Source organism: Ascaphus truei, chromosome 5 (assembly GCF_040206685.1).
Source record: "Ascaphus truei isolate aAscTru1 chromosome 5, aAscTru1.hap1, whole genome shotgun sequence".
NCBI lineage: Eukaryota > Metazoa > Chordata > Amphibia > Anura > Ascaphidae > Ascaphus > Ascaphus truei.
Genome location: NC_134487.1, coordinates 251,788,479 through 251,814,011, shown reverse-complemented (window position 1 = coordinate 251,814,011; position 25,533 = coordinate 251,788,479). Strand labels below are relative to the sequence as shown.

Sequence of the window (25,533 nt, the reverse complement as noted above, 5' to 3'; positions counted from 1 at the left end):
GAGGCAACGGGACGGATGGCACCATGGGAGAAGGTAACAGAGCTACCGCAGGGGAGATGGAGCGGGGAGGATCAAGGCGAGGGTTAAGGGGACGGGTGGGTATGCGGGACCTGCGGGGGACGCGCTGTGGTAAAGGGAGAGAGGTAGAAGGTGAAGGAGAGGAGTGAGAAGGAATAGGAAGGGTGACAGGAGAAGGGAGAGAGGGACAAGGAGGGGAAGGGATCTCCTGAGTCGTCACACACTTCCTTCCCTGTTAGGGATTTCTTTATCATATTCCTCACTTTTTAGTAATGTCACTTTTCCCCCTTCCCTCATCATCCCTCACCCTCCTGTTAATTGTATGTGATGAGAGTTTTTGGGCACATTGACAATTAATGTTCTTCACTTTTACTCATTCATATATATCAGCATTTCAAGTATCATTGATTGTTTAGTATTCATTATGAGTGCGGGGAACACTTTTTATGTTCTGTATGTCCTTAGGAGAGATTAGAGGTCTCTTCATTGTTCCCCAGCACCCACAACTATGTCAAATATAGTTAATACATTAGATAGTGCAGCCTATACAACATACATTCTATATTCTAATAGAATAATTGTTAAAACATTCTTACATGATAATGATCCATAGATTTGTTCATAGGAATCCATGACACCTTCAACAAGAATGTCATTTTTGCGAGGGGTAAAGCGGGGTTTTCTAAGGCCCTCCGTCCGCGCCTAGCTTGTTGATGGCCCCTCATCACTTCCATCCTCCTCTGCATCACTGTTCGTATGGTGTAGAGTGTCCCTCTCTCCCTGTCCAGTACTCCCGCTACCCTCACCCACCTGCACTCCCCCACCTGGAGTATCATCACGGGACGTACCTGCCCTGGAAGGACGGACCGTATCTGTACATCCCACTCCTCTCCCATGCTCCCCCACTCCCCCACACCCACCAGCCACGCACCTCCACCACTCCCACGCTCCACCACTCCACCAGCCACCACACCACACCTCCTCCATGCCCACGCTCCACCACTCCACCAGCCACCGCACCTTCTCCACTCCAATGCTCCACCACTCCACCAGCCACCGCACCTCCTCCACTCCCACGCTCCACCACTCCACCAGCCACCGCACCTCCTCCACTCCCGCGCTCCACCACTTCACCAGCCACCGCACCTCCTCCACTCCCACGCTCCACCACTCCACCAGCCACATCCAATCCCACGTCCACTCCTCCTCTCTATTTCAGTCACTGACAAAAAACAAATATAAACCAAAATGACACACTAACAAAGTTCAATCACACTAACAATACAAAAATGTAGAGAAACAAAATATAATAACACAAGACAACTCACAAAATAATCACCAACAAATCACCAACTCTATCTCCTACTACTACTACTACTACCACAAACTCCACTCTATCTCTCCTCACAACAACACCCACACTGGCTGAACAAAATGACCGCTTTATATAGGGTATCTGTCCAAAATAGTAGCGCGAAAGTGTGATTAATATTTTTTTCATGTGATTGGCTAAATTCATCACTTCAGCATTTCAGCATTTAACCTCTACACTACCATGTCCCAACAAAGATATATATGACACACACACACACACACACACAGTAATTGACAACAATATTTTATTGAATGGATTCACTCCTTCCATGGACTCTCCCACAGATTCCCCAGGAAACTAAGGGGACATACAGGATCATCAGGGGACCATAATTGCCATAGCGTCGAGATGACCAAATGATTAAAAAAATGGTAATGTTTGCTTTTATAATTCTGTCAATGAGCATGGGGTCTTCGGAGCTGAACAGCATTGATTTCAGCCTCGGTGACCCCCTACTTCAGAAGATACAGGCCCGTAATGGGATGCCAGTATCCCCTGCAGAATGTAAATTTCCCGGTCACGTGACGTGGAAGCTTTAAAATTACAGTGGATACCGGCACCCTATAATGGGGCCTGTATCTCCTGAAGTAGTGGGCCCCCGGACCAGAAACCAATGCGGTTCAGGTCCGGAGACCCCCTGCTCATGTACACTATTATTAAAATGTATTTATTTACTGTACGATCACCTGTAACCGCCTTGCATGGAGATGCCAAATCTCCATGCAAATGATACAGGCGGCTTATTTTTTCTATCAGCTAGCATACGTGAAGTTTGAGAACGCTAGCAGGGGGAAAAAAGCAACACGTACGCTGTGGCTGTTTTGAGCACGTACGTTAGAAAATGGGCTCAAGGCCTTAGTGAATCGCGTTTCCGGCCTCACTTTTTAACAGACGTGCTTTTTTTTTTCATCCGGACGCAAAAGCATTGAGCTAAGTGCATAGCCCCCCTAGGTGTTTTCCCATCTTCCTCCTTTCTTTAGTCTCCCATCCCAGACTCTTTGGAACCAATAAGGGAATCCCTATCAAGATTTTGAACCTCTTCAAAACCTGTTTGTAATGCTTCTGATTTGTAACCCCTCTCTAAAAACTGTTTTTTCTATTCCTCAGATTGAGTGAGGAATCTATCTAAAGTGGAACAATTCCTCCCCAATCCGAGGAACTGGCCCTTGGATATCCCTGAAATCAGTGATCTAGGGTGACAGCTGTCTGCTTTCATGAACAAATTCCTCGCGTTCTTCTTTCTAAATGTATCTGTTCTGATCCGTTGATCCAAATCTATATATAAAAGAAGACCCAGAAAGTGTATATGCTGTACATTATAATTCTAAGTGAATATTAAATCATAAGTGTTGTTATTAATATGATCAAAGAAAGTGTGTAAAGTGTCACTATCCCAATGAACTCTCCTGAACTCTCTAATATTATGTTTTACTATATTATACTTTTCGTATTATTTTAGTTCATGTTTCTTTGTTTCCTGTATCCTGCTCTTTCATTCATGTCTGGTTTCTTTAGTCTCTGTGGTCTTCTGCATCCAACTGACTCTCTTTTAATATATACCCATGGTCCCTTAAAATTCTAAACTACCAGTGAGTGAAGCATACAAACCTGTGCAACACTTGAAGTACACCTCTCTGCTGCGCATCAGAGCCTGTAAACTCTGACATAGTTTACTGATATGCTGGTGAACAAAATAGAGCCACACTATAGAAACAACACATTTAAGTTTAGAAGTAAATGAAAGGAAAAAGTCTGAGCAAGCAACTAGTGAAACAAGTAGGGTAAACATTAATTGTTTGTTTTTTTGTGAATACATCAAACCCAGTTAACATCTGGAAGGTTATCAGGAATATATTCCAGCCTTCTAGCCATCAACAACCAAGTAATATCACTAAGGAGTATATTACTCTGACAAATCCCACTGACATTGCAAATGCATTCAATGATTATTTTGTGGGGTGTGCTACTAAATTATTAGCGAAACGCAACCCAAACCACAAACATGAAACTCATTCTGAGAGTACCCCTAGAGCCTCACCCTCTCCCAACACTGCTCACAATTTTCAATTTGCCCAGTATCGGAAGAGGAGATTACACAAGGGCTCCTCAATTTTAAACTAAGCAGCCAATGTGGACCTGACTTACTGCAATCTAAGTTCTTAAGACTTGGTGCCCCAGCCATTGCTTCCATAGTCAACTCTATTCTGCCTGCAGGCCATATCCCTAAGGCCTGGAAAACTGCCAGAGTTGTACCAATCTTCAAAAATGGAGACTAAAACACTGCCTCAAACTACAGGCCAATCTTTCTTCTGCTAATACTATCCAAAGTCATGTAAAAATGTGTTCACTGCCAATTAAGCAATTACTATACCAAGACAAATTTCCCTAGCCAATTCCAACCTGGCTTTCACCCCAAACACTCCACGGTAACTACCCTGCTAAAAAGTTTGCAATGAAATCCAGTGTGGAATGGAACTGGGACAACTCACTGGTGTAATAGTCCTAGATTTTGCAAAGGCTTTTGATACTATTGATCATGTTATCTTGCTTAACAAACTCCAGTGCTCTGGAATTGGGAAGCATGCTTTAAACTGGTGAAATTCCTACCTATCAGGTAAATCCCAACATGTGTATATCTCAGGCTCTAACTCCAACCCCTTGGATATAACCTGTGGTGTCCCACAAGGCTCTGTTCTGGGGCCCCTACTCTTCTCAGTGTTCATCAATGATCTTCCAACAGTTTGTAAGGGAGCTTCAATACACATGTATGCAGAACACATAATCTTATATACACACAGCCATTGCCTCTCCGACCTTGAACACATACTTCAATCTGAATTTTGTGACTTCAAAATTGGATTTCCCAAAACAAACTGTTTTTAAACACTGTCAAGACTGGAACAATGCTATTTGAGACAGAGGCTACATTTTTAAAGCTACTAATGACTGAGCTCCAGATCAGAACCAACGCTAATAAAACCCTAACTCCTGTTACTAGTTTAATATACTTGGGCATATGGTTTGATTCCCATTAAACATTTTGATGCACATTGATACCCTGACATCAAAAGCCTATGCCAAACTACTGTCGCGACCGAGTTTATTCTAACATTTACCCGGTCTCGGCCGCAACAGATACCGGGCGCGCGCTAAATTTTCCCGCGCACGCGCCGGAGCCTCAGAGGATCGGTCCTCCGATCGGGGCTTCCCCCTCCCCTCCCCGGGTCCGCTGGGTCCCCCGGAGCCCCCCACCGCCATCCCCCACATTGCGGGACACCAGGGCTCCTTTTGGGGAGCCCTGGGCACGCACGCCATGCGCGCACGCTCCCGATGAAGCATGACCGCGCATCGGTGACGCGCGGCATGCCGAGGGGATTCAACACGAAAGCCGGGAAATCTCGTGGCTTGCTGCTCTAGCCGTGTTCGAATAAAGTGAGCCGCCTCTGTAGGTGTACTTTACAGGAACAAATCCCCCCTACTGCACCGACACACTTTATTCGAGCAAATACCCAGTATGTACCTGGCAGATACCTGGAATGCGCCGCTCCTAACCTCTGACAAGCCCCGTTGCATTTGCCTTCCCAGCCTGGGTTCATGCCTGGCTGATGGGCGGCTGATCTGTTAAATGATAATGATTAGGATTTAATAGGCTGCAATGCTTCGCGTGTCTACCAGATGGCATAAATTCATGAATTGTAATGCAGTATATATATATATACTGTGCAGTATTGCAGCCAGCGGGAATAAAATGCTTCAATCCCTGCCTGGAAAATAACCCAATGCACTCGGGCAGAAAACAGTCACAAACCTCAATACACCCGGGTATACCCGAATTCGTGGGACTAGCCGAGCTCGAATAAAGTGTGTCGCCAGTGTACGTCTGCTGGTCAGAAAGCGTATCACACAGCAGATGCTAATGCCAATTATCAACTATGGGGACATAGTATATGACTGGCAAGCCAAACCCACCTTAGCAAACTTGATACCCTTTACAATTCAATATGCCGTTTGTTCTCAAATGCAACTACAACACACATCACTGTGAAATGCTCAAAGAACTAGATTGGTAATCACTTGAGTCTAGGCGCAAAGTTAATCTCTCCTGACTTGCCGTCAAATACTTTCTGGGCAAGCTACCTGTCTACTTGAACAAGCTCCTCATCCCTACCACATGCAGAATTTATCATCTGAGATCTGACTCCAAAAGACTTTTCTTGGTCCTAAGGTTCAGCAAAGTATCTGGCCGCTCCTCCTTCTCTTACCGGGCACCCCAAAACTGGAACAATCTACCACAGACTCTCACAGCCACCAACAGTCTAAATTTGTTCAAAACTAAAGCTGTCTCACACTTTAATCTGGTCTGTAACTGTTACATATGCCAATAAAAAATAATATATATATTGTGACAGAAACCAGGGGATGGTAATAAATTCCATATATAGGGCTCCCAGGATACTGAACAGTTTCTATCCTGTTTAGGCTGGAAAGTGCAGCCTCATAATACATGCACTCCATCCCACAGTTTGGCAAGTGCTGGAACTGAGGGATGAGGGATCCAGACCAGAGTTTCTCTGCTTCCTGATTTCTGTCACCTGTACTGCTAGTTAGAAATCAGGTATTTAAGACTGATTTCCTGGTTCCTCTGCCCTCTCCCCAAGAGCCTGGAGGCAGGAAGGCTGCAGAAGCAGAGAGGGGAAAAGCCTCTCCCCAAACAGGTTAAATCATTCTGCTCCTTTTTTCTAAAACTGCAAAGTTCCTTATTTTTGTTGTTGGAAGTGGAAAAGCCACTCCAACACTGAGTCAGGGAAAACCTTAGTTAAGTTATTGCTCAGGTGAGCAGGCTTTTGTTTTGCTTGTGTTTCTTTTGTATGCACTGTGGCAGTCTCAGTGCCTGGGACTGAATAAACCAGGCATAGCTTGTTTAAAGGAACAGCACATTACGCCTCGTCATTTAACCTACACTAAAAGACTGTGTTCTAACAGTCCCGGACAGACGGCGGAGCCCCGGAGTAAGCCGTTTATCACATATGGTGGAGAATGCGGGCAGAACACTAAAAGGTCTGCGGGTTAAAGAACTTAAAAAAAAAAAAAAAAGTTTTTTTCTCTCCAAACAAGATGGAAGACGTGGTGAGTGCGCTAGTACGCAATGTCGCTGCCCAGAAAGACGCGAATGAAACCCAGCAACAGGTGTTAATAGCCCAGCAAGAGACTAATGCAAACCAGCAACAGACGAATGCAGCCCTGCAAGAGGCGAATGCAGCTCTGCAAATCGCGAATGCAAACCAGCAAGGTACAAACCGCTTGCTGAGAGAGGAGCAACAACAGTTCGCCCAGGGCTTACAGCAGGAACTCAAGATCCTGAGAGAGACTATCATTAAGACTCCACTGGCAGAGGCAGCCCCAGTCCTGAAAATGACCAGAGCAAGCCACTACCTTCAGAAGATGGGGCCCTGGGATGATGTTGAAACCTATCTTCTCCCGTTTGAACACACGGCACAGAGAGAGGGATGGCCAGAAGCTGAGTGGGCCAGTCTAATCGCACCCTTCTTAGGCCCGGGCCAAAGAGGTGTGGGGAGAGCGGAGGCGCGCTAATGCTGAGGCTCGCCTGCTTCAGTCAGCACGATTGCACGGACTTGCAGGCGAGCCAGCGTACGCGAATTGAGCCGGGGGTGAGGTGGTTGGAGGCGGGGCAGTGACGTCGCTGGGCCAATCGCCCGCGACGCACTGATGTCAATGTCACGGCGCCAACATCACGGCGCCGTGACGTTGACGCTGCTGAAGGCTAATTGGATGTTTTCAGCTGACAGCGCGCTGAAAAACAGCTTGGCGCTTGGCTGAAAACTCCAAAGCCTGAGCATGGCTGCGGACGCTCGTGTGAGCCCCCTCTCAAGGCATCCTCATTGAGGATGCAGGGGCTCAGCGCTGAGCATCCACACGCCTCAGCGCTGCTTGTCCATCTATGGACGCAGCCTTAAGCAGCGAACCCCAGAAGGCTTACTTTGATCTAGAGCCAGCCGAAGCTAATGTCTATGCAAAGTTGAAGTTCGAGAACCTCGCCCGCCTCGGCGTAACCACGGCCGTTCGCACCCAAAGGTTCCACGCATGGTCCTTCACATTGGATAAAGCCACCCAATCCCAGATGTATGACCTCATCCACCTCGCTCGGAAGTGGCTAAAACCCGAGATCAACTCAGCAAGCCACATCGTGGAACGGTTGGTCATGGACCAGTTCTTGAGGAAACTTCCCTCTGCCCTACGCTGTTGGGTCAGTCAGAGTGACCCCCACAATGCAGATGAGCTGGTGGCCCTCGTAGAAAGGTACAATGCAGCAGAAGAGCACCTGCAACCCACAGTCATGGATTATCCCCACTACCCAAGGTTCCAGGACTCTTCCAGAGATGGTAGAAGGGTACCAGGGTTGAGGGGGGTTGAAGAGCGAAGACCGCCTTCACACAGCACCAGCAACAGTGGCTCACATACTTAGGGCAATAGCCAACATGGAGAGCCGAAAAAGGGCTCTAAGTGGGACACAGACTATGTACCTAAATGTGTAAATTGTTATGAGAGGGGCCACACCGTGAAAGTTTGCCCACTAAATACTGAACCAATGCAATGCAACAGCGTTGAACCTTATTCATTGTGGTCTCAATGTATGGGCCCTAGCCCAGAGGACCCCTTGAATAACCATCTCTGGGCATTTGTAAAGGTAAATGGTAAGAGGGTTCGGGCACTACTTGACTCTGGGAGTATGGTTACACTAGTGTCTGAATACCTGTTCCCCATTGGGAAAAAACAGGTAAACAGGTCACAAAGAGTGGCAATTTGTTGTATTCATGGGGATAATCACGAATATTCCACTGTTGATGTTCTTATTGAAACAGAGTTTGGTTCTTTAGATTTCAAAGTGGGTATAGTACCCAAATTGGCACATGATGTGTTAATAGGGACCGACTTTCCCCATTTTCTAAAAATGTGGACCTCCTCTCAGAATAGCGCCCAGAGTTCAAAAGCGGACCATAAAGAAGTAACAGAAGAAACAAATCCTTTCCCTTTTTCAGAAATGGAGGTTGACGAGGGCCCAAATAAAAAGGGGAAAGAGGAAGAGTGCTGTAAAATCCCCTTTCCCATGGCCACCTTGGTAGGGAATTCTCCAAATCAAGATGTTGAACAGGCGCTTATCACCCCAGAACAGGATAAGACCTTTGCTGACCTAGAGGTCAGTCCTGGGAGTTTTAAGAAGGCCCAGTGGGAAGACCCCACATTAGCGGAAGCAAGGGGTAATATACGGGACCAGAATAGTACTCCTGGCCAACCAGATAGGTCACTTGCCTACCCCTACTTTGAGGTAGAGAATGACCTAGTATATCGGGTTGATAAAAGGAAATCAATTATAACTCAACAATTGTTGGTACCACGGACATTCCGTAATGTAGTATTACACCTCGCACATAGTCACCCATTGGGGGGACACCTAGGGGTGGAAAAGACAAAAGAAAAGGTTCTCTGAAGCTTCCACTGGCCTGGGGTTCTGGCAGAAATTACAAATTATTGCTCCTCAAGCCCAGAATGTCAGATTACCGCCCCGTTCAAAATGTATTGTAGTCCATTGGTACCCCTTCCCATAATAGATGTACCATATAACCGGATTGCTATGGATCTAGTAGGACCCCTAATAAAGTCGGCTAGGGGACATCAGCATATATTGGTAATATTAGATTATGCCACCCGATATCCGGAGGCAATTCCCCTACGTAGCACCTCTGCTAAAAACATAGCAAAAGAGTTAATAGTCCTGTTTACCCGGGTTGGAATTCCTAAAGAGATCTTAACTGACCAGGGTACACCATTTATGTCCCAAGTAACAAAAGAGTTATGTAAACTCCTAAAAATCAAGCATCTCAGAACCTCAGTCTATCATCCACAAACAGATGGTTTAGTGGAACGATTCAATAAAACCTTAAAAAGCATTTTACGCCGGGCGGTGGATAAGGATCGGAAAAACTGGGATTGTTTTTGTTATCATACCTGTTATTTGCCATTAGGGAGGTTCCCCAATCATCCACAGGCTTCTCCCCGTTTGAACTATTGTATGGCCGACACCCAAGGGGCTTAATGGATATAGCCAAAGAGACTTGGGAACATGAGGTTACCCCATACAGAAGTGTAATAGAGCATGTTGCCCAGATGCAGGACCGCATAGCTGCAGTCCTACCTATAGTGAGGGAACACATGAAAAAGGATCAAGAGGCACAGAGGAATACGTATAATAAGGGTGCTAGGGTCAGAATTTTTTATCCAGTCGACAGGGTGCTAGTTCTGGTTCCCACCGTAGAGAGTAAATTCTTTGCTAAGTGGCATGGGCCATATGAGGTCTTGGAAAGAGTGGGAGAAGTAAATTACAAGGTGAGACAGCCAGGTAGGAGGAAACCTGAGCAAATTTACCATGTAAACCTACTTAAGCCCTGGAAAGATAGAGAGGTCTTGTTAACCCTAGTACCCCCAAGTCCATCAGAGAATCGAGAAACTGACCCAGAGGTTAGAATAGCTGAAACCCTGTCCGTTCATCAGAAATGAGAGGTCCAGAATTTAGTGAGAAGAAACAAAGAAGTATTCTCTACACAGCCAGGTAGAATTAGCGTAATTGAACATGACCTAGTCTCTGAACCGATGGTCTGAGTTAACCTTAAACCGTACCGAATCCCAGAGGCCAAAAGAGAGGCTATAAGTTTATAGGTTAAAAAAATGCTAAAACTAGGTGTAATTGAAGAATCCCAAAGTGGGTTGAACAGCCCTATAGTTTTAGTCCCAAAGCCAGACGGTACAACAAGGTTTTGCAATGACTATCGTAAACTAAACGCTGTGTCAAAATGTGATACTTATCCTATGCCCAGGGTTGATGAACTTGTAGAGAGACTGGGCAAAGCCCAATATCTCACAAACCTAGACCTAAGAAAAGGGTACTGGCAGGTTCCCCTCACAGAAAGGGCAAAAGAAAATACAGCCTTCTCAATCCCAGGCAGCCTCTTTCAGTATAGGGTGCTGCCTTTTGGCTTACATGGAGCTCCTGCCACATTCCAAAGAATGATGGATAAAAATTTTAAACCACATGCTCGGTATGCTGCTGCCTACCTGGATGATGTGGTAATCCATAGTGAAGTTTGGCAATCCCACCTTCCAAAGGTCCAAGCTGTGCTTGACGCAGTTCGGCCTGCTTGACTAACTGCTAACCCCGCTAAATGCACTATTGGTCTGGAGGAGGCCAAGTATCTGGGGTATTCTATTGGCAGAGATTTACTCAAACCCCAAACACTCAAAGTGGAGCCGATACAAAATTGGCCAAGGCCAGTTGCAAAAAAACAAGTAAGGACCTTTTTGGGATTAATTGGTTACAATAGAAGGTTTATTCCCAATTTTGCAACTAAGGCAACCCCACTAACCGACCTCACAAAAGCAAGAGGGCCGCTAATGGTTAAGTGGTCCCCTGAAACCGAACAGGCCTTTAGAAGCCTGAAAGAAGCTCTCTGTGCCCAACCAGTGTTGGTCACACCTGACTTCTCTAAAGAGTTCTTAGTCCAAACTGACGCATCTGAGGTAGGGCTGGGGGCTGTACTCTCCCAGGAGTCTCAAGGTGCGGAGCACCCCATCCTTTATTTAAGTAGGAAACTAAATCCCCAGGAGAAAAATTACTCAATAGTCGAGAAAGAGTGTCTCACAATAAAGTGGGCTGTAGAGACGCTCAAATACTATCTGCTTGGGAGAAAATTCCGGTTGGTCACAGATCATGCACCCCTCACCTGGATGTGTCAAAACAGAGAGAAGAATGCTAGAGTGACCAGGTGGTTCCTAAGTCTACAACCCTTTACATTTTCTGTGGAACACAGGTCAGGGCACAAACATGGCAATGCTGACGGGTTGTCAAGGATGCACTCCCTAATATCCATGGTCGCTCATCCCTCGAGGTCTGAGCTGGGGGGGAGGATATGTGACAGAAACCAGGGGATGGTAATAAATTCCATATATAGGGCTCCCAGGATACTGAACAGTTTCTATCCTGTTTAGGCTGGAAAGTGCAGCCTCATAATACATGCACTCCATCCCACAGTTTGGCATGTGCTGGAACTGAGGGATGAGGGATCCAGACCAGAGTTTCTCTGCTGCCTGATTTCTGTCATCTGTCCTGCTAGTTAGAAATCAGGTATTTAAGACTGATTTCCTGGTGCCTCTGCCCTCTCCCCAAGAGCCTGGAGGCAGGAAGGCTGCTGGAAGCAGAGAGGGGAAAAGCCTCTCCCCAAACAGGTTAAATCATTCTGCTCCTTTTTTCTAAAACTGCAAAGTTCCTTATTTTTGTTGTTGGAAGTGGAAAAGCCACTCCAACCCTGAGTCAGGGAAAACCTTAGTTAAGTTATTGCTCAGGTGAGCAGGCTTTTGTTTTGCTTGTGTTTCTTTTGTATGCACTGTGGCAGTCTCAGTGCCTGGGACTGAATAAACCAGGCATAGCCTGTTTAAAGGAACAGCACATTACGCCTCGTCATTTAACCTACACTAAAAGACTGTGGGCCTCATGCAGTAAGCGTTGATAAGGGAAATATGGCCATGTTATAGCCAAAATTGGGTTTGAGATTCAGTAAGCGCCGATAAGTGCTTCATATCGCCAGGTTTCGGAGCCGATAATTTGGTTATGGCCAGTCGCCTGCCGATAAGCCTGTTTTCGACACTGATCGCCACTTTTTTAAATCGGCTGGATTCAACAAAAAAAAACAGCTTATCGGGGCTGATCGGCACTACGAAATTGAGATGTTATGGCCGATTTCTCCCGCCAACTAAAGTTGGCATTTTGGACGGGAGAACGATCGCTAAGGCTGCCGGAACGGCACTTAGAAAAAAAAAATCTTCTGTACATCAATGGAAGTCAATGGAGCGGGGACGTATAACAGTATAGTACTGTTTACGTTTCATTGCTCACAATACAAGGGGGATTTGCATTACAGTGTGGGGGCATTCCCTGCATTGTGTCACAGCTGATGTGTCTTATTTGCATAACATTCGACTTTTACATGTTTTCAGCATTTGCGGGTCACATTACTCATCATGTGATGATGTGGCAAGGGAAAATACTATACTACACTCTTAAAGGAGAACCTCACATCATATCACACATTTTACTCAACTCAGCGACAATTATTTACATGATGTTACACATGTCACACATGTCACACATACACAGTATATTCATCTTCCTTTACATTACACAATGCTTGTAATGTGACACGCATCTTTAAACGTTCATGTACATCTGTCTTCTCATGTTTACATATACTTTTGGGTCCTCCCTATTTTCATGACGTCACTTATTGGACGCTCAATCACATTGCATGTTTACATTGTAACCGTTGCATTACAAGCACTTCAACCTAACTTATACACACATGTACAGTAATTCATCATTGGGACACCTTGTAAACTCATTCTATACCAACTATCCTCCTTACACAAATGCATGCATATGCACACGACTATTCATTGTTGCCAACATGTCACAATAACATGGATAATTACACATGTTACACAAAACTTTTCCCACGTCAATCTCAGCCTTTTTGTCTCATTACATGACTGACTCTTGCGTTCACAAGTGTTACATGCATTGCACATGCAACTATTTATTTGCAAGCAATCTTTGTACAAAGCTTCACGTCACATCATTGCCAAATATCATCATTCCCTGCAGAATACACACAACAAATACTTAGAACAACAAGTGCACACAGCTTGCCACAGAAGTACTTTATTATGTTAATGTAACACCTTGCATTTTACTATGTCACCTGACATCATCACATACCTATTTAAAGGACGCACATTACCTGCTCATTCACAGCTACTCATTTCAAAATGTTGCGAATGTTTAGGAGACGCAGGAACATTCTTTTCTATGACATGCTTGCTGATCAAGAGAATGATATAGGGCAAGGTAGGGACACACCGAGGGACAGTGACAGTGACGCGGATACGACAGGGACAGGGAGAGGGACAGGAGATCAGAGGAGAAGACAGAGGAGACAACTTGTGCCTCGTCCGCGTCTGTACAGGGAGAGAACCCTGTTAGATGGGATGAGTGAGGAGGAGATTGTAAGTCGCTATCGTTTGAGTTCAGCAGCAATCTTAGCTCTTTATGAGGAGATAAGGGGGGATTTAGATTTTTTCACAGCCAGAGGTCGTGCAGTCCCTGGGCTTGTTAAAATGCTGTGCTCATTACATTATCTTGCTTCCGCGTCATACCAGACAACTGTGGGCATAGTGGGCGGGGTCTCGCAATCTACATTCTCGCGGGCCTTGACCCAGTTTCTCTATGCACTCAATAGACGCGCTAGGAATTATATTCATTTTCCTACAGAGGCAACAGAGTGGCTGGAAGTCAGGACTGGCTTTTATAATATAGCAGGGATACCATCTGTGCTGGGTGCAATCGATTGCACACATGTTGCTTTGATTGCACCTAGTCAGAGTGAGCATGTGTACCGCAATCGGAAGCACTACCATTCACTCAATGTACAGGTGGTATGTGATGCCACGATGAGGATAATGCATGTGGTACCCAAGTTCCCTGGTTCCAGTCACGATTCCTCTATCCTGAGGAACTCTTCAGTCTTCCATGCGTTCGAAGAGGGACATTTTGAACCTGGTTGGCTGCTGGGTGAGTACATATTTACATGTTCTAACACAAAACACATGTTGATTTAGGAATGTTGGCATTGTACAATTTGATCACTAATGTCAGCTTATGTGTGCTCCATTCATTATAGGTGACTCAGGATACGGAATTAGGCCGTGGCTCTTGACTCCGGTGCTAAACCCTCAAACTGAAGCAGAGGACAGGTACAATGCAGCCCATATATCTACAAGATCTGTTATAGAGAGGACATTTGGCCTACTCAAGACCAGGTTTAGGTGTCTGGACAGAACTGGTGGGGCTCTTCTATACAAGCCTCAAAAAGTGTCTGATATTATCCTTGCCTGTTGCATTTTGCACAATGTTGCACTCAGGCACAATGTACAGTCAGACCTAGCTGAGGCTTTGGTAGACGAGCATCCCACCCATGTAGCTGCTGAAAATGAACAAACAGCCAGTGGTGGCCAGACACGACAGAATCTCATCAATTCATTTTTTTCTTGTAAGTACAAACTCATATGTTCCTAGTACTACTTTTATAGTTTAATTATGTTATATTAACAATAATGTTTCTTTATATAACCTTCTGTTAGGACACAGATGAATATGGGTTGCACACCTTTCTTTTCTCTGCTGTGTGCACAAAGGGATGTGGCACCGGTATGTTATTGTTGCACAGGTTATATAATCCCTCTTCAATTGTACTTTAGTTGTGTGTATGTGAATACAACTTGGGTAACAAAGCAATAATATTTTAGCATTGTGTTATTCCTTATGCTAAGACAAAACACATATTATGCCCATAATCATTCATGCTTCTAGTATGCTTACATACAATGTTATTGGTGCAGTGTAACATGTACATCCAGATGATGTGTACACCAGGCTGATTTACATTTTGAATGTCATGAAATATACATGGTGTTGTACATTTAACACCAAATACACACTTTGCTGTGTTGTTTACGGTACTGAAGATGGCATGTCAATGTTTGCAATTTATATATTGTTCCTTTGCATTATAGGTATATCTCCAGTATGACTGATCATGGTATGTATATTTGCTGACATCTCTCATAAGATGTGGCTACCTCAATCTTCCTATAATTATTGGAACTAAAAACCCAACATACTGGTTTAAACACAAATGTTACATATATGTACTTTCTGTATCATGTATATGCATTTAGCTACTCTTGAGCTTTCATGTGCATTGTATTACAAAATGATTACTCACATTTCATCACATTTTATGTATGTTTCCTTATAATTTCCATTAATGTAATATAGAGGTGGTTGGAGAAAAGGGGATAACTGTACTTATTTGTTTACTTACGGGAGCACATTCATCACTAGCATAGACACACTTTTTAAGACAACTGTTTGTGTCTCTATCAATTGGTGTAGGATCCATGTATAACACCGACAAATGATAACACCAGCTTTATTATGGTAGCTTATATCATCATATTGACTATACTATGTATTTCTAAACGATTAATAAACACAGTAAACTATAGTTAGTTAGGTTAATGAAATATACACAGAAACGTACTTCATAACATGATGGTGATGTCATATTCAGAACATCATGCATTGGAGGGGACCATAACATCTGGCCAGTAACATTATTTGCTACAGTCCCAAACCATTTTATCTACATACCCATGTAACAAGAGATTTTAAATTTAAATGGCTACTTGGTTGTAAGTGTCCTTTACATTGGGAGAAGGAGTGGCTCAGTGAGTAAAGACACACACTGGCACTGATAGTTTGAAGCAGGGGAGTCTGGTTCAATTCCCGGTGTGGGCTCCTTGTGACCTTGGCCAAGTCACTTTATCTCCCTGTGCCTCATGCGGCAAAAAAACATTTGTACGTTCCACGGGCCAGGGACCTCAGGCTGAAACATGTGTCTGTAAATCGCTGCGTACAACTAGCAGCCCTATACATGAACATGCTCATATTATTATTATTATTGTTACATAGTTTCGACAGTCATACGTTCCATTACATATTAGAATACACAAATGTGTTAGCAGAGTGGGAATGGTTGTTATATATAAAACACACCATGTCATAAAATGTTAGTAGTCATTAAAGAACACTCAATAAAAATTCATGAGGCACTCTTTTGCAACATCATTATGTTAATTAAGTGCTTATGCAATATAGGCATAAGGGTATCACATTTTTAATTGTTTGTTAATAAGCGCTGCAAGCAATATAAAATTAGTTCCATATGTAGTATAGTAGTTGGTGGCTCCTCCTCACAATCATCTCATATAAAGGTAGACTCTTCTGAAATCATACATTGATCCGATTGTTTCTTCCCCGACATCTCTGAAATACAGCAAACACATGATGGTCAAAGATGGCACCTTACTAGATATGCATCCGTGACAACGCGTTACGCAGCTCTATATGATTGTGTAGATACACACGTCACTCACTTATATGTTAGAAGTAAAACTGTTCATCAGTATGTAATGTTTCTTTAAATTTGTAGCAGGCATAACTATGTATAAGAAGTGAACGTTGCCTGTATACTGAAAGATGTGCGCGCACATCTTTGTGTGCGCACGCACTTCACGCTTGGCTCCACTAACTGTTAGCGCATGCGCAAAACAAAGCGTACGTTGTGCGTTCAATACATGTTGAAAATACCAGTAAACATAACATCTTTATTTCAAATACAATGAAGACGAAACTACATTCGTTCTAAACGAGTACATCTGTATTCTTTTTAAACAGACGTGTTTGAACAGAAAGCACGGCCGATAACACAATGCGCAAATGCAATACGTGTGACGTCATGTTAAGCCAGCGTGAAACGCACGCTAACACTCCTCCCACTCAATTAACATTCGGCTAACGCCCAGGGTACGCCTACAAACACTGAGCCGCACGCATCACACACTGCAGTTACCGTTACTATAACAAAACATGACAGCCAATAGGCTTTGAGGCGCGCATGTCGCTTGGGGGCGGGACTTACATCACTAATCCTTTTTAAGGACGCCTTGGCCCATGACAAGGGTCCCACGTCATACGTGGTGGACCCGGTTTTCAATGTTGTAGATGTTGCATGATAACAAAACAGGTATGTGTTAGAGTAATGGTAAAATGTTGCTAATATGTTTAAAGGGATAGGAAAGTACGTATATTTATTCCGTCAGCAATGTGTACTACTCTTTCAGGTCCTACTATATTGTATTAGGAAACAATTTGTTTGTGATCGCTACATGTTATGCAGTCTGCAATGTTACGCTGTATCCACGCATTGAAAGTGAAAATGGTGGTTACAAAAAAAAAAAAAAATTTAAACGCAGAGTCAACGCATAACGATTGTTATATTTACCATTCTTCTAGAATTAACTCTTCGCCTGGCTGCAACTGGTCGCTCCAGAAATGCAAGCCATTTTCATCCACGCTTAACCCAACCGCTGAATCCAGTATGGCACATATCTCCTCCAGGATGCGCTCATAGGAATCGCCACTGCTTTCTTCAAATAATTGGTCGGGAGGTAGGTTCATTTCTTCCGGTTCCCATTCCAATGCATTTTCAGCTGAAAGGCTTGGTACATAATCATAGTACTTTTGTTCTTGTACAATGTGGGTTTCAGGAATGGAGGCTGCAGATATTGCAGCACGTATCGATTCAAACGGATCAGTAGTAGCGGATACATTGCTATTGCCATTAGGAATAAATATGCCTTTCACGACAATATAAGTGCCGTCTTTCAGGATAAATTGTTTTTCCGGGGCAATCTTCCAGAAACCATAGGTGTGTTGTAGCTTATCCTGGTCACGTTCAAAAAAGTCATTACTTGATAAAGTGAATCTTATTGAGGAATTAAAATTCCGTGCATGCTTACGGTCTTGGTAATAAGGATATTTTGCTCGAATGAAATCATCGATTTGGCGTGTGCTTGCTTTCTGTCCGCGACTGTTCAAGATGGCTTCACAGATCATGTACTTATACCCTAAAAGGGGATTAATATTGTTAACGAATTCATCAGCCATGTCTGAGTAGCACAAAAGCTGTGTGCAGGTCTGTGTTATTTGCTCATCAAAATGAATGTGCTGAATGGCTAACAAACTCCTGTTTTTCCTTGTCAAGGTCAACAAAAGTAACTACTTTGACTCCTTATTTCAAACGCCAATTGGATTTGTTTGTCTAATTGGGTTAACAGTTGTGGTTCGTGATATGGGACTGTGGGAGAAACATTTCTCCTTCTTTTATCTCGTTTGTGAAAAACATCCCTAGACTGTGAATGCGTTCACATAGTGTTTTTTTGAAAACTAACAAAGACCAGTGTGTGAAAATATTTCTTAGCCAGGCATATCAGTAAAAACACACCTGCAAAAAGAAATGTTTTTTCCCCGCTTACATTTCTGTGTGTATGTGAAAGTCTGGTTAACTCCCTGTCTGCATGAGTTTAAATACGTGTGTATATATATATATATATATATATATATATATATATATATATATATATATATATATATATATAATATATCTCTTATAAAAATATATATATATTTATATATAATATTTTATTTTTTTTTATATTGCAGGAGTACACACAACATTGATGGCATTAAGTATACCTTGTATGAAACCTATTTAAATGGTGAGAAACATGATTGAATTAAGTAATAAACATTTGTTTAAGCACAATACTGTTAGAGTCTCATACTTAGGATATTTCTCAAACATTAGGCCTGTATTATTAAAATAGTGTTTTCACAAGGAAGCATGAAGTGTATTAGTTTGTGTATACCAGTTTATATAGTACTATATATATATATATATATATATATATATATATATATATATATATATATATATATATATATATATATATATATACACTCACACACTCACACTCACACTCACTCAGTGTGTGTGTGTGTGTGTGTGTGTATATATATATTATTATACATTCTGAGATGTTATAGAAACGAACACACAACTGATTAAAGGACAAAATTACAATGGCCAAGCAAGGCAAAGGTAAGTAATAATTTACACATAATCCTGCTGTACACGTACAAGAAAGATGTTTGCAGTTACTTAGGTGTTTTAATAATTGCATGTGACTAATATGCATATGCAATTCTTACATCAATTAACACACCCAAATGCAATGTTTTGCTGCAAAGTCAATGGCAGCTTCTCTAAACTTAGCAACTGGCTCCTGGTGGACCATTACTGAACAGACGATTACAACATAAATATTTATAACACAATTAATTATGAGTGTTAACATTTCCAAAACTTCACGTGTACAAGAACATAGTTGAAAGTTTGGAAACAACACAGTCTTCAGCATACATACAATAGTAATTAGATAATCTGAAGTCAACAAAACAAGGCCAAAGACATATTTTCTGAATTATAACATTTATTTTTTTTGTTCCTTTTGCGAGCGAGTAACAGGCCTGCTTGTTGTCTCTTGAATTTTCCTTTTTCTTTTGCCACCAACTTTAGGCACAACAGAGCCACTTTGAGTGGCCTCTGGCACTTCACGGGCAGGGCTTGTGGCCAGTGACTGTTCACCTACGGGGCTTGTGGCCAGTGACTCACCTACAGGGCTTGTGGCCAGTGACTCACCTACAGGGCTTGTGGGCAGTGATTCACCTACAGGGCTTTTGGGCAGCGATTCACCTACAGGGCTTTTGGGCAGCGATTCACCTACAGGGCTTTTGGGCAGCGACTCACCTACAGGGCTTTTGGGCAGCGATTCACCTACAGGGCTTTTGGGCAGCGACTCACCTACAGGGCTTTTGGGTAGTGACTGTTCACGGACAGGGCTTGTGCCCAGTGACACATGTGAGCAAGTTGGTAGACACTGCACAAGTGATGGTTGGTCTGTTTCATGTGTGTCTTGTTTTGTTTTTGTCGCCTCCTTTGTAGGTGTCTGCTGCTGAATTTGTACAGATGGCAGCGGTAGGATGTCATCAGGAACCTGCACAGCAATGTCTGCTACTTGACCGGTAACATTTGGGCCTGGTGAATGAATATCAGATGAATGTGGTGAAAACTGACCTGCATGAACAGATCCTGGCTGGGAGGTGTTGAATTGTGGTACATTAGTCATTCTCCAGTAATTAGCTTGTGTTTGCTGAACAACTAATGCTTCGAATGAGGTGTTGATTTTTTGCAACTGTTTAGGCACTTCAATGAAGACTCTGTGGAGATGTGCCAATTGTGATACTGTTTCTTCCTGCAGTCCAATCATCCTTTCCAGCACTGTCATCATGTCTGAATGGCGACGATTTTCTGCGTCCACTATTTTTCCCTCTGAAGCTACAATTGCATCGTATGTGGAAGTTGATGGACGATTTGGCGGTACAACAGTTTCTATTGGCACCTCTTCATGGTCACATGATTGTATTTCAGTCTCTTCTGTGGCGTCATCCTCATCATACTCATCATCCTCATCACCATGATGTTCTAAAAAGAAATGTACACATTATTAAATGGCATGTTAATGTATGCTGTGTTACTATGTAATTGTACTGTGTCCTAAGTAACACCTAACATGTTAGCATACGTTTTATAACCTCATTAAAAACTACCTTGACTTACGAATAATGTTTGGACTCAGTATGAAATATGAATGAATGAAAAGTTGCTCTAAACTCAGAAGTCCTACATGATAATTAACATCACTAACACAATACATGTTGCCTTACACTTAATTTTCACTGACACTAAGTAATCCTATTTAAAGAAGATGTGCAAAACAAATAATGCACATGACAACATAACATATAGAAGAGCACATATTATATGGCCAGCAAATGATACACTCACCTTCTAGTAGTGTTGAGCTGGCTGACCCAGGTGAAGACACTTGTTCCATCTCAGGTGACACATGTCCTCCAGGGGCAACTATATATAACAATAACATAAGTTTTACATTTACATGTGTAAATATTGAACAAACACTTATTGTATGTTCTGTATTTATGATTAACTAACAACATCAGTTCCTTAACCGAAAATGTGTGTGAAAGTGAACATAAATAGTTGTAATAACACTGTACATGCCTGTGTACTTAGAATTTTTGAGTTCCCTAACATACAACATACTATGTTTCTGCAGTAATGCGTGAGGATAAATAGATTAAATGAGTACATAAAAATCATATGTTGTGTAGTGATATCAGTATCATAATGTACATAACTATCATGAGATGACCATTCACAATGGTTATCATGAAGGTGGTCATATTGCAAAAAGTGTTGTTTTTGGTAGAGGATATGTGTGGTACATTAATCGAAGATGTGGCACACCTGAATGTGGCTGTGACTCAACAAGACAACACATGCAGTGTGTGATAATGTGTCTTTCATAGTAGTTCAACTATAGATATGAGTGAACTAATGTGTGACGTACGCTTTGATAAGTAATGAGTTGTTGGGGCATTTAGTAGCTAGAGTTAAGCTTTCAAATGAGTGTGATTAACTTCAGTTGTGCTATTCAGGTTGTAAGAAAGGTATTCCCTTCCCCAAAAAGCCTAATCAGCCACACCTTTCAATGACTTGAAACAGGTGCAAATGGTGTGAACTAAGTTGACCGTGAAATGAGGCTGTAATTAGTGTGTGTGCTGAACCCCACCCCCTCTGTTGAAGTGTATGCTGTGATGAGATATTAATTGCAGCTGCTTTAACACAATGGTAGATGAGCTAAGTAGTCATCTGCAGTGTTTAAGTTATGAAAACAATGACATAACATATGATACGTGTGCCTCATTATGCTGTCTGTATATGACATAAAGCAAAAATGGACCTTTTCATAAGCAACTATAGATGTGTTAGTGCCAGTGATGTTTGTAGGCCGTTACATGCAATTTCTTTGATGCATGCTTAAAATAGGCAGTAATGTCATGTTTGTCGGAGTAAAATCAATAAAATACACAATAATATGATACATATTTCTGTTCTGTACCTGTAGCTACTAATAATTTCTGATTAACATGTGTTACACATGTGTACTACCCTGTTGTTCCCCATCTTCGCCCACCATCAATTGCTTCCACGGCAGCTATGCATTTTGGGAATTCACATGTAAATGAGCACGCAATGGCACGTGCTATATTAGTTACTGCTTTTAGTAGGACTACTACATATATGTCTATTTTGAGATATATATATACAGAATCAGACATATACATATATAGATGCAGGTATGCTTATATTGTGAAGACAGTATAAAAAGCAGTGTAAATATGCAAAATAACTGTAAGCAACGACACGCCTAGTACAGTAATATTTATCACCTGCTGGAAATTGTGACGGATAAATTCCAATGTCACGGTCACCAGCCAAGCCTTCCACGACGACGGTAAGTAATTTTGGCCGAAGCAGCTCCTCCAATGGAGTCAATATGAGACGTTGTGGTGTGGGCCCACCTCCAGTGCCAGTAGCATGCACGCGTTGGTCTTGTATTTTCTTTTTCAATTTGGACCTAATATCATCAAATCTTTTCCGACAATGATACTTGTCCCTGACACTATTCCCACAGGCATTGACACCAATGACTATTGTGTCCCACATTTCTTTTTTGCTTGCTGCACTTGTCCGCCCTTGAAAAACATATAAAAGATATGAGGTAAATTAATAATAATATAAGCACCAGTTTCCTACACTGCTAGCTGTTCCAAGAGATAGCAAACATGCTGTTTTATGTGTAATATGTGCAGCACATGAGCATTCACTACTAAACCTATACATGTAAGCAAGGTTGCATTCATATTGTATGCAGTTCTGGCAAATTGACCGCCTGTGTTTATTTGTCCTTGTAAGGCATGATAAAAAGCTGTGTTTCCACACTAATGAACATAGAAAGATATTGTGTACCCATATTTGCATATGAACAAAACTCAGATGACCTAGGATCACATGTATTTGAATAATAAATGTAAAGTTACACTTACCTACTAAATGTCCATAGAGACTGTCATAGTGCTCCAGAATGCCAGTGACAAGAGCCCTATTTTCCTGGTCATTGAAGCGAGGATTACGTGGCTTCTCCACACGTTTTTTCCGAGCAGGTTTAGGGTCAGAGCTTGGCTGGTGCTGACTGGACTCTCCTTCTTCCAATGGAAGAGCCTCCAAAAGCTGGCCACCAGCAAGCACGCCACCACCAGACACCCCATCAGCAACTGCGCCACCAGCAGCACTCCCAGCACCAGCACTCCCACTCCTAGCACCAGCACTCCCACTCCTAGCACCAGCACTCACACTCCTAGCACCAGCACTCACACTCCTAGCACCAGCACTCCCAGCACCAGCACTCCCACTCACAGCAACAGCACTCCCACTCCCAGCACCAGCACTCCCACTCACAGCAACAGCACTCCCACTCCCAACAACAGCACTCCCACTCCCAACAACAGCACTCCCACTCCCAGCAACACCACTCGCAGCACCAGCACTCCCACTCCCAACAACAGCACTCCCACTCCCAGCAACACCACTCGGTGCACCAGCAACATCACTCCCCTGAACAGAACGTTCACTCCGACGCGTACTCGCACGAGTAGCACTCCCACTCCCACCAGCATCACTCTTCCCACGCTTTGCGGGCATACTTCCAGCACTCACAAAAAACAGACAAGAAATGTACAGGCAATCACACGACCCACTTCCACATATAAAACAAGACAAAGATGTAAACAAAACAACAAAGGACAAAGCTCACCCAATACACAACAAGTCTCTCAGTCAATATGCAAATCTTCAATCGTCCAGCTCTGTGCGTCTCTCTCTCTCTCTCACTCCCAACAACACAGAGAATGATTAGCAGTACACGTTGCCTTTAAATATGGCGCGCAATCAAAAACATGCTTGTTTCGCCTGATTCAGCAAGATTTGTGATTGTGCAACCTAACAGCACCCCGCCACGCACGCCGATACACCTGTGTGTGATCGGCTCATCATCGTGAGAGTGGGCGGATTTGTTTTCTGGTTGATTTTGAATGTATTCGGCACTTACTGCATACGGAGAGGGAAAAACGCCAATAACATGACTAATCGATAAGCTTGCCGATTTCACATAATCGTCGCTTACTGCATGAGGCCCTGTGTTCTAACAGTCCCGGACAGACGGCGGAGCCCCGGAGTAAGCCGTTTGTCACTATATATATAAATCCGGACGAAGTGTCCGGACGAAGCAGGTGGCGAAGCGTGCGCGTCGGGGCTTGTTTGTCTCATCTATGATGCGGTGGTGATCTCAGCTGTTTCTCCTTCTCTCCACTGAATCTTGCAGTCCGTGCTCCAAGCAACCCTGGGAGCATGTGCAGTGCAGTGGCTGAGACTCACTCTCCCTGAACCTACGAGCAGTTAAGCTGTGGATATCTGCTATCACTCTGCTACTACTCTGCTGGACACTTTGTTGTACACTCAGGACTGGTCTAAGTACTTTTGCTACCTATTTTGGCTTGTTATTTATATCTGCCAATTTTTTGCTCATCTGTGTGTGTCATATCTATAGGCTTGGATCATATTACTAACTTATATAATTAACTTATTAATTTCCTTGCTTGTTAGTTACACACTAGTTTCCTACTAGCACTTCACACAGGGGGCTTCAATTTAGGTAGTACTTGACTGGCCGGTCTGAGTGTTCTGATGCAAGAATTTCTTGCCTCTACACTTTATTTACACACTTTGTCCATGTTACTGCAGTGTAGCATTTTTCCCCACACCTTAAGGTTCAGTTTATATCAGCTTTGTAGGTGACCACTGCTCCTCATTTTAACCATTTATGTGTATGTGATTAATAAACTTTTTTTTTGAGTGCTATTCAGGGATTCTTTCTTTCTGTGTTAGTTTTCATATATTTCCCTTCCCCAGCACCGCCAGTAGTGTTTATTATTCAAACTTCACCCAACTGGTTTTAGCACACTTTACTTTAGGTCTGTGCAGGTTATTTTTGTGTAAAGCACTGTATATACTGTGGGCTCTCCATTCATTTTTATTCACACTGATACACATACACACTCTCTTCACTTGCTTTCAGTAACCATTTAACACCTCTAGCCATAAAACACATCCACACCGGGGGAAGGAACAGCACAGATAACATTCCAAGAGACACTGTTTTTAAGTTTACCTTTTGCTTCATTCATTGTAACATCGCCGGAAGAAATCAGTGTATCTCGAAAGCTCGCACAAATAAAAGCATTTCGTTAGCCACAGAACGGTATCATCTATTTTTTTTTTTTTTTGATTATTGAAGCTCGGCTAACACGGTACTGATACCTCTACATGTATATATATATATATATATATATATATATATATATATATATATATATATATATATATATATATATTACTGAGTTAAGTTATGGTGAGTAAAAAAAGTGACAAAAACACTCCACAGCAAAGCAAATATGCAAATGTAAATACAACTGTATGCTCATCTGCATGTCTTAGGTAGGTCTGCAACCC

General features: G+C 42.8%; 1 protein-coding gene and 1 long non-coding RNA gene across 2 annotated transcripts; one reads left to right on the top strand and one right to left on the bottom strand.

The window, feature by feature from the left end:
* The first annotated feature begins 18,645 nt into the window (after positions 1–18,645).
* On the top strand, positions 18,646–20,965 carry LOC142494557 (uncharacterized). The gene is made up of 3 exons (XR_012801529.1): positions 18,646–18,697; positions 19,984–20,063; positions 20,242–20,965. It is a non-coding gene; the product is annotated as an uncharacterized LOC142494557 (long non-coding RNA).
* LOC142494556 (uncharacterized) lies at positions 19,464–20,965 on the bottom strand. Its single transcript, XM_075599020.1, has 2 exons — positions 20,887–20,965; positions 19,464–20,523 (listed from the first exon to the last, which is right to left on the bottom strand). The coding sequence occupies exons 1-2, from the start codon at positions 20,933–20,935 to the stop codon at positions 19,472–19,474; spliced, it is 1,101 nt and encodes a 366-aa protein (XP_075455135.1). The 5' UTR covers positions 20,936–20,965; the 3' UTR covers positions 19,464–19,471.
* Positions 20,966–25,533: the final 4,568 nt, after the last annotated feature.

Coding starts and splice junctions, on each gene's coding strand:
- LOC142494556 (XM_075599020.1), bottom strand. CDS start 20,935: ATGGAACAAGTGTCTTCACCTGGGTCAGCCAGCTCAACACTACTAGAA. Junction 20,524..20,886: donor CAGCTCAACACTACTAGAAG/GTGAGTGTATCA, acceptor ATTTCTTTTTAG/AACATCATGGTGATGAGGAT.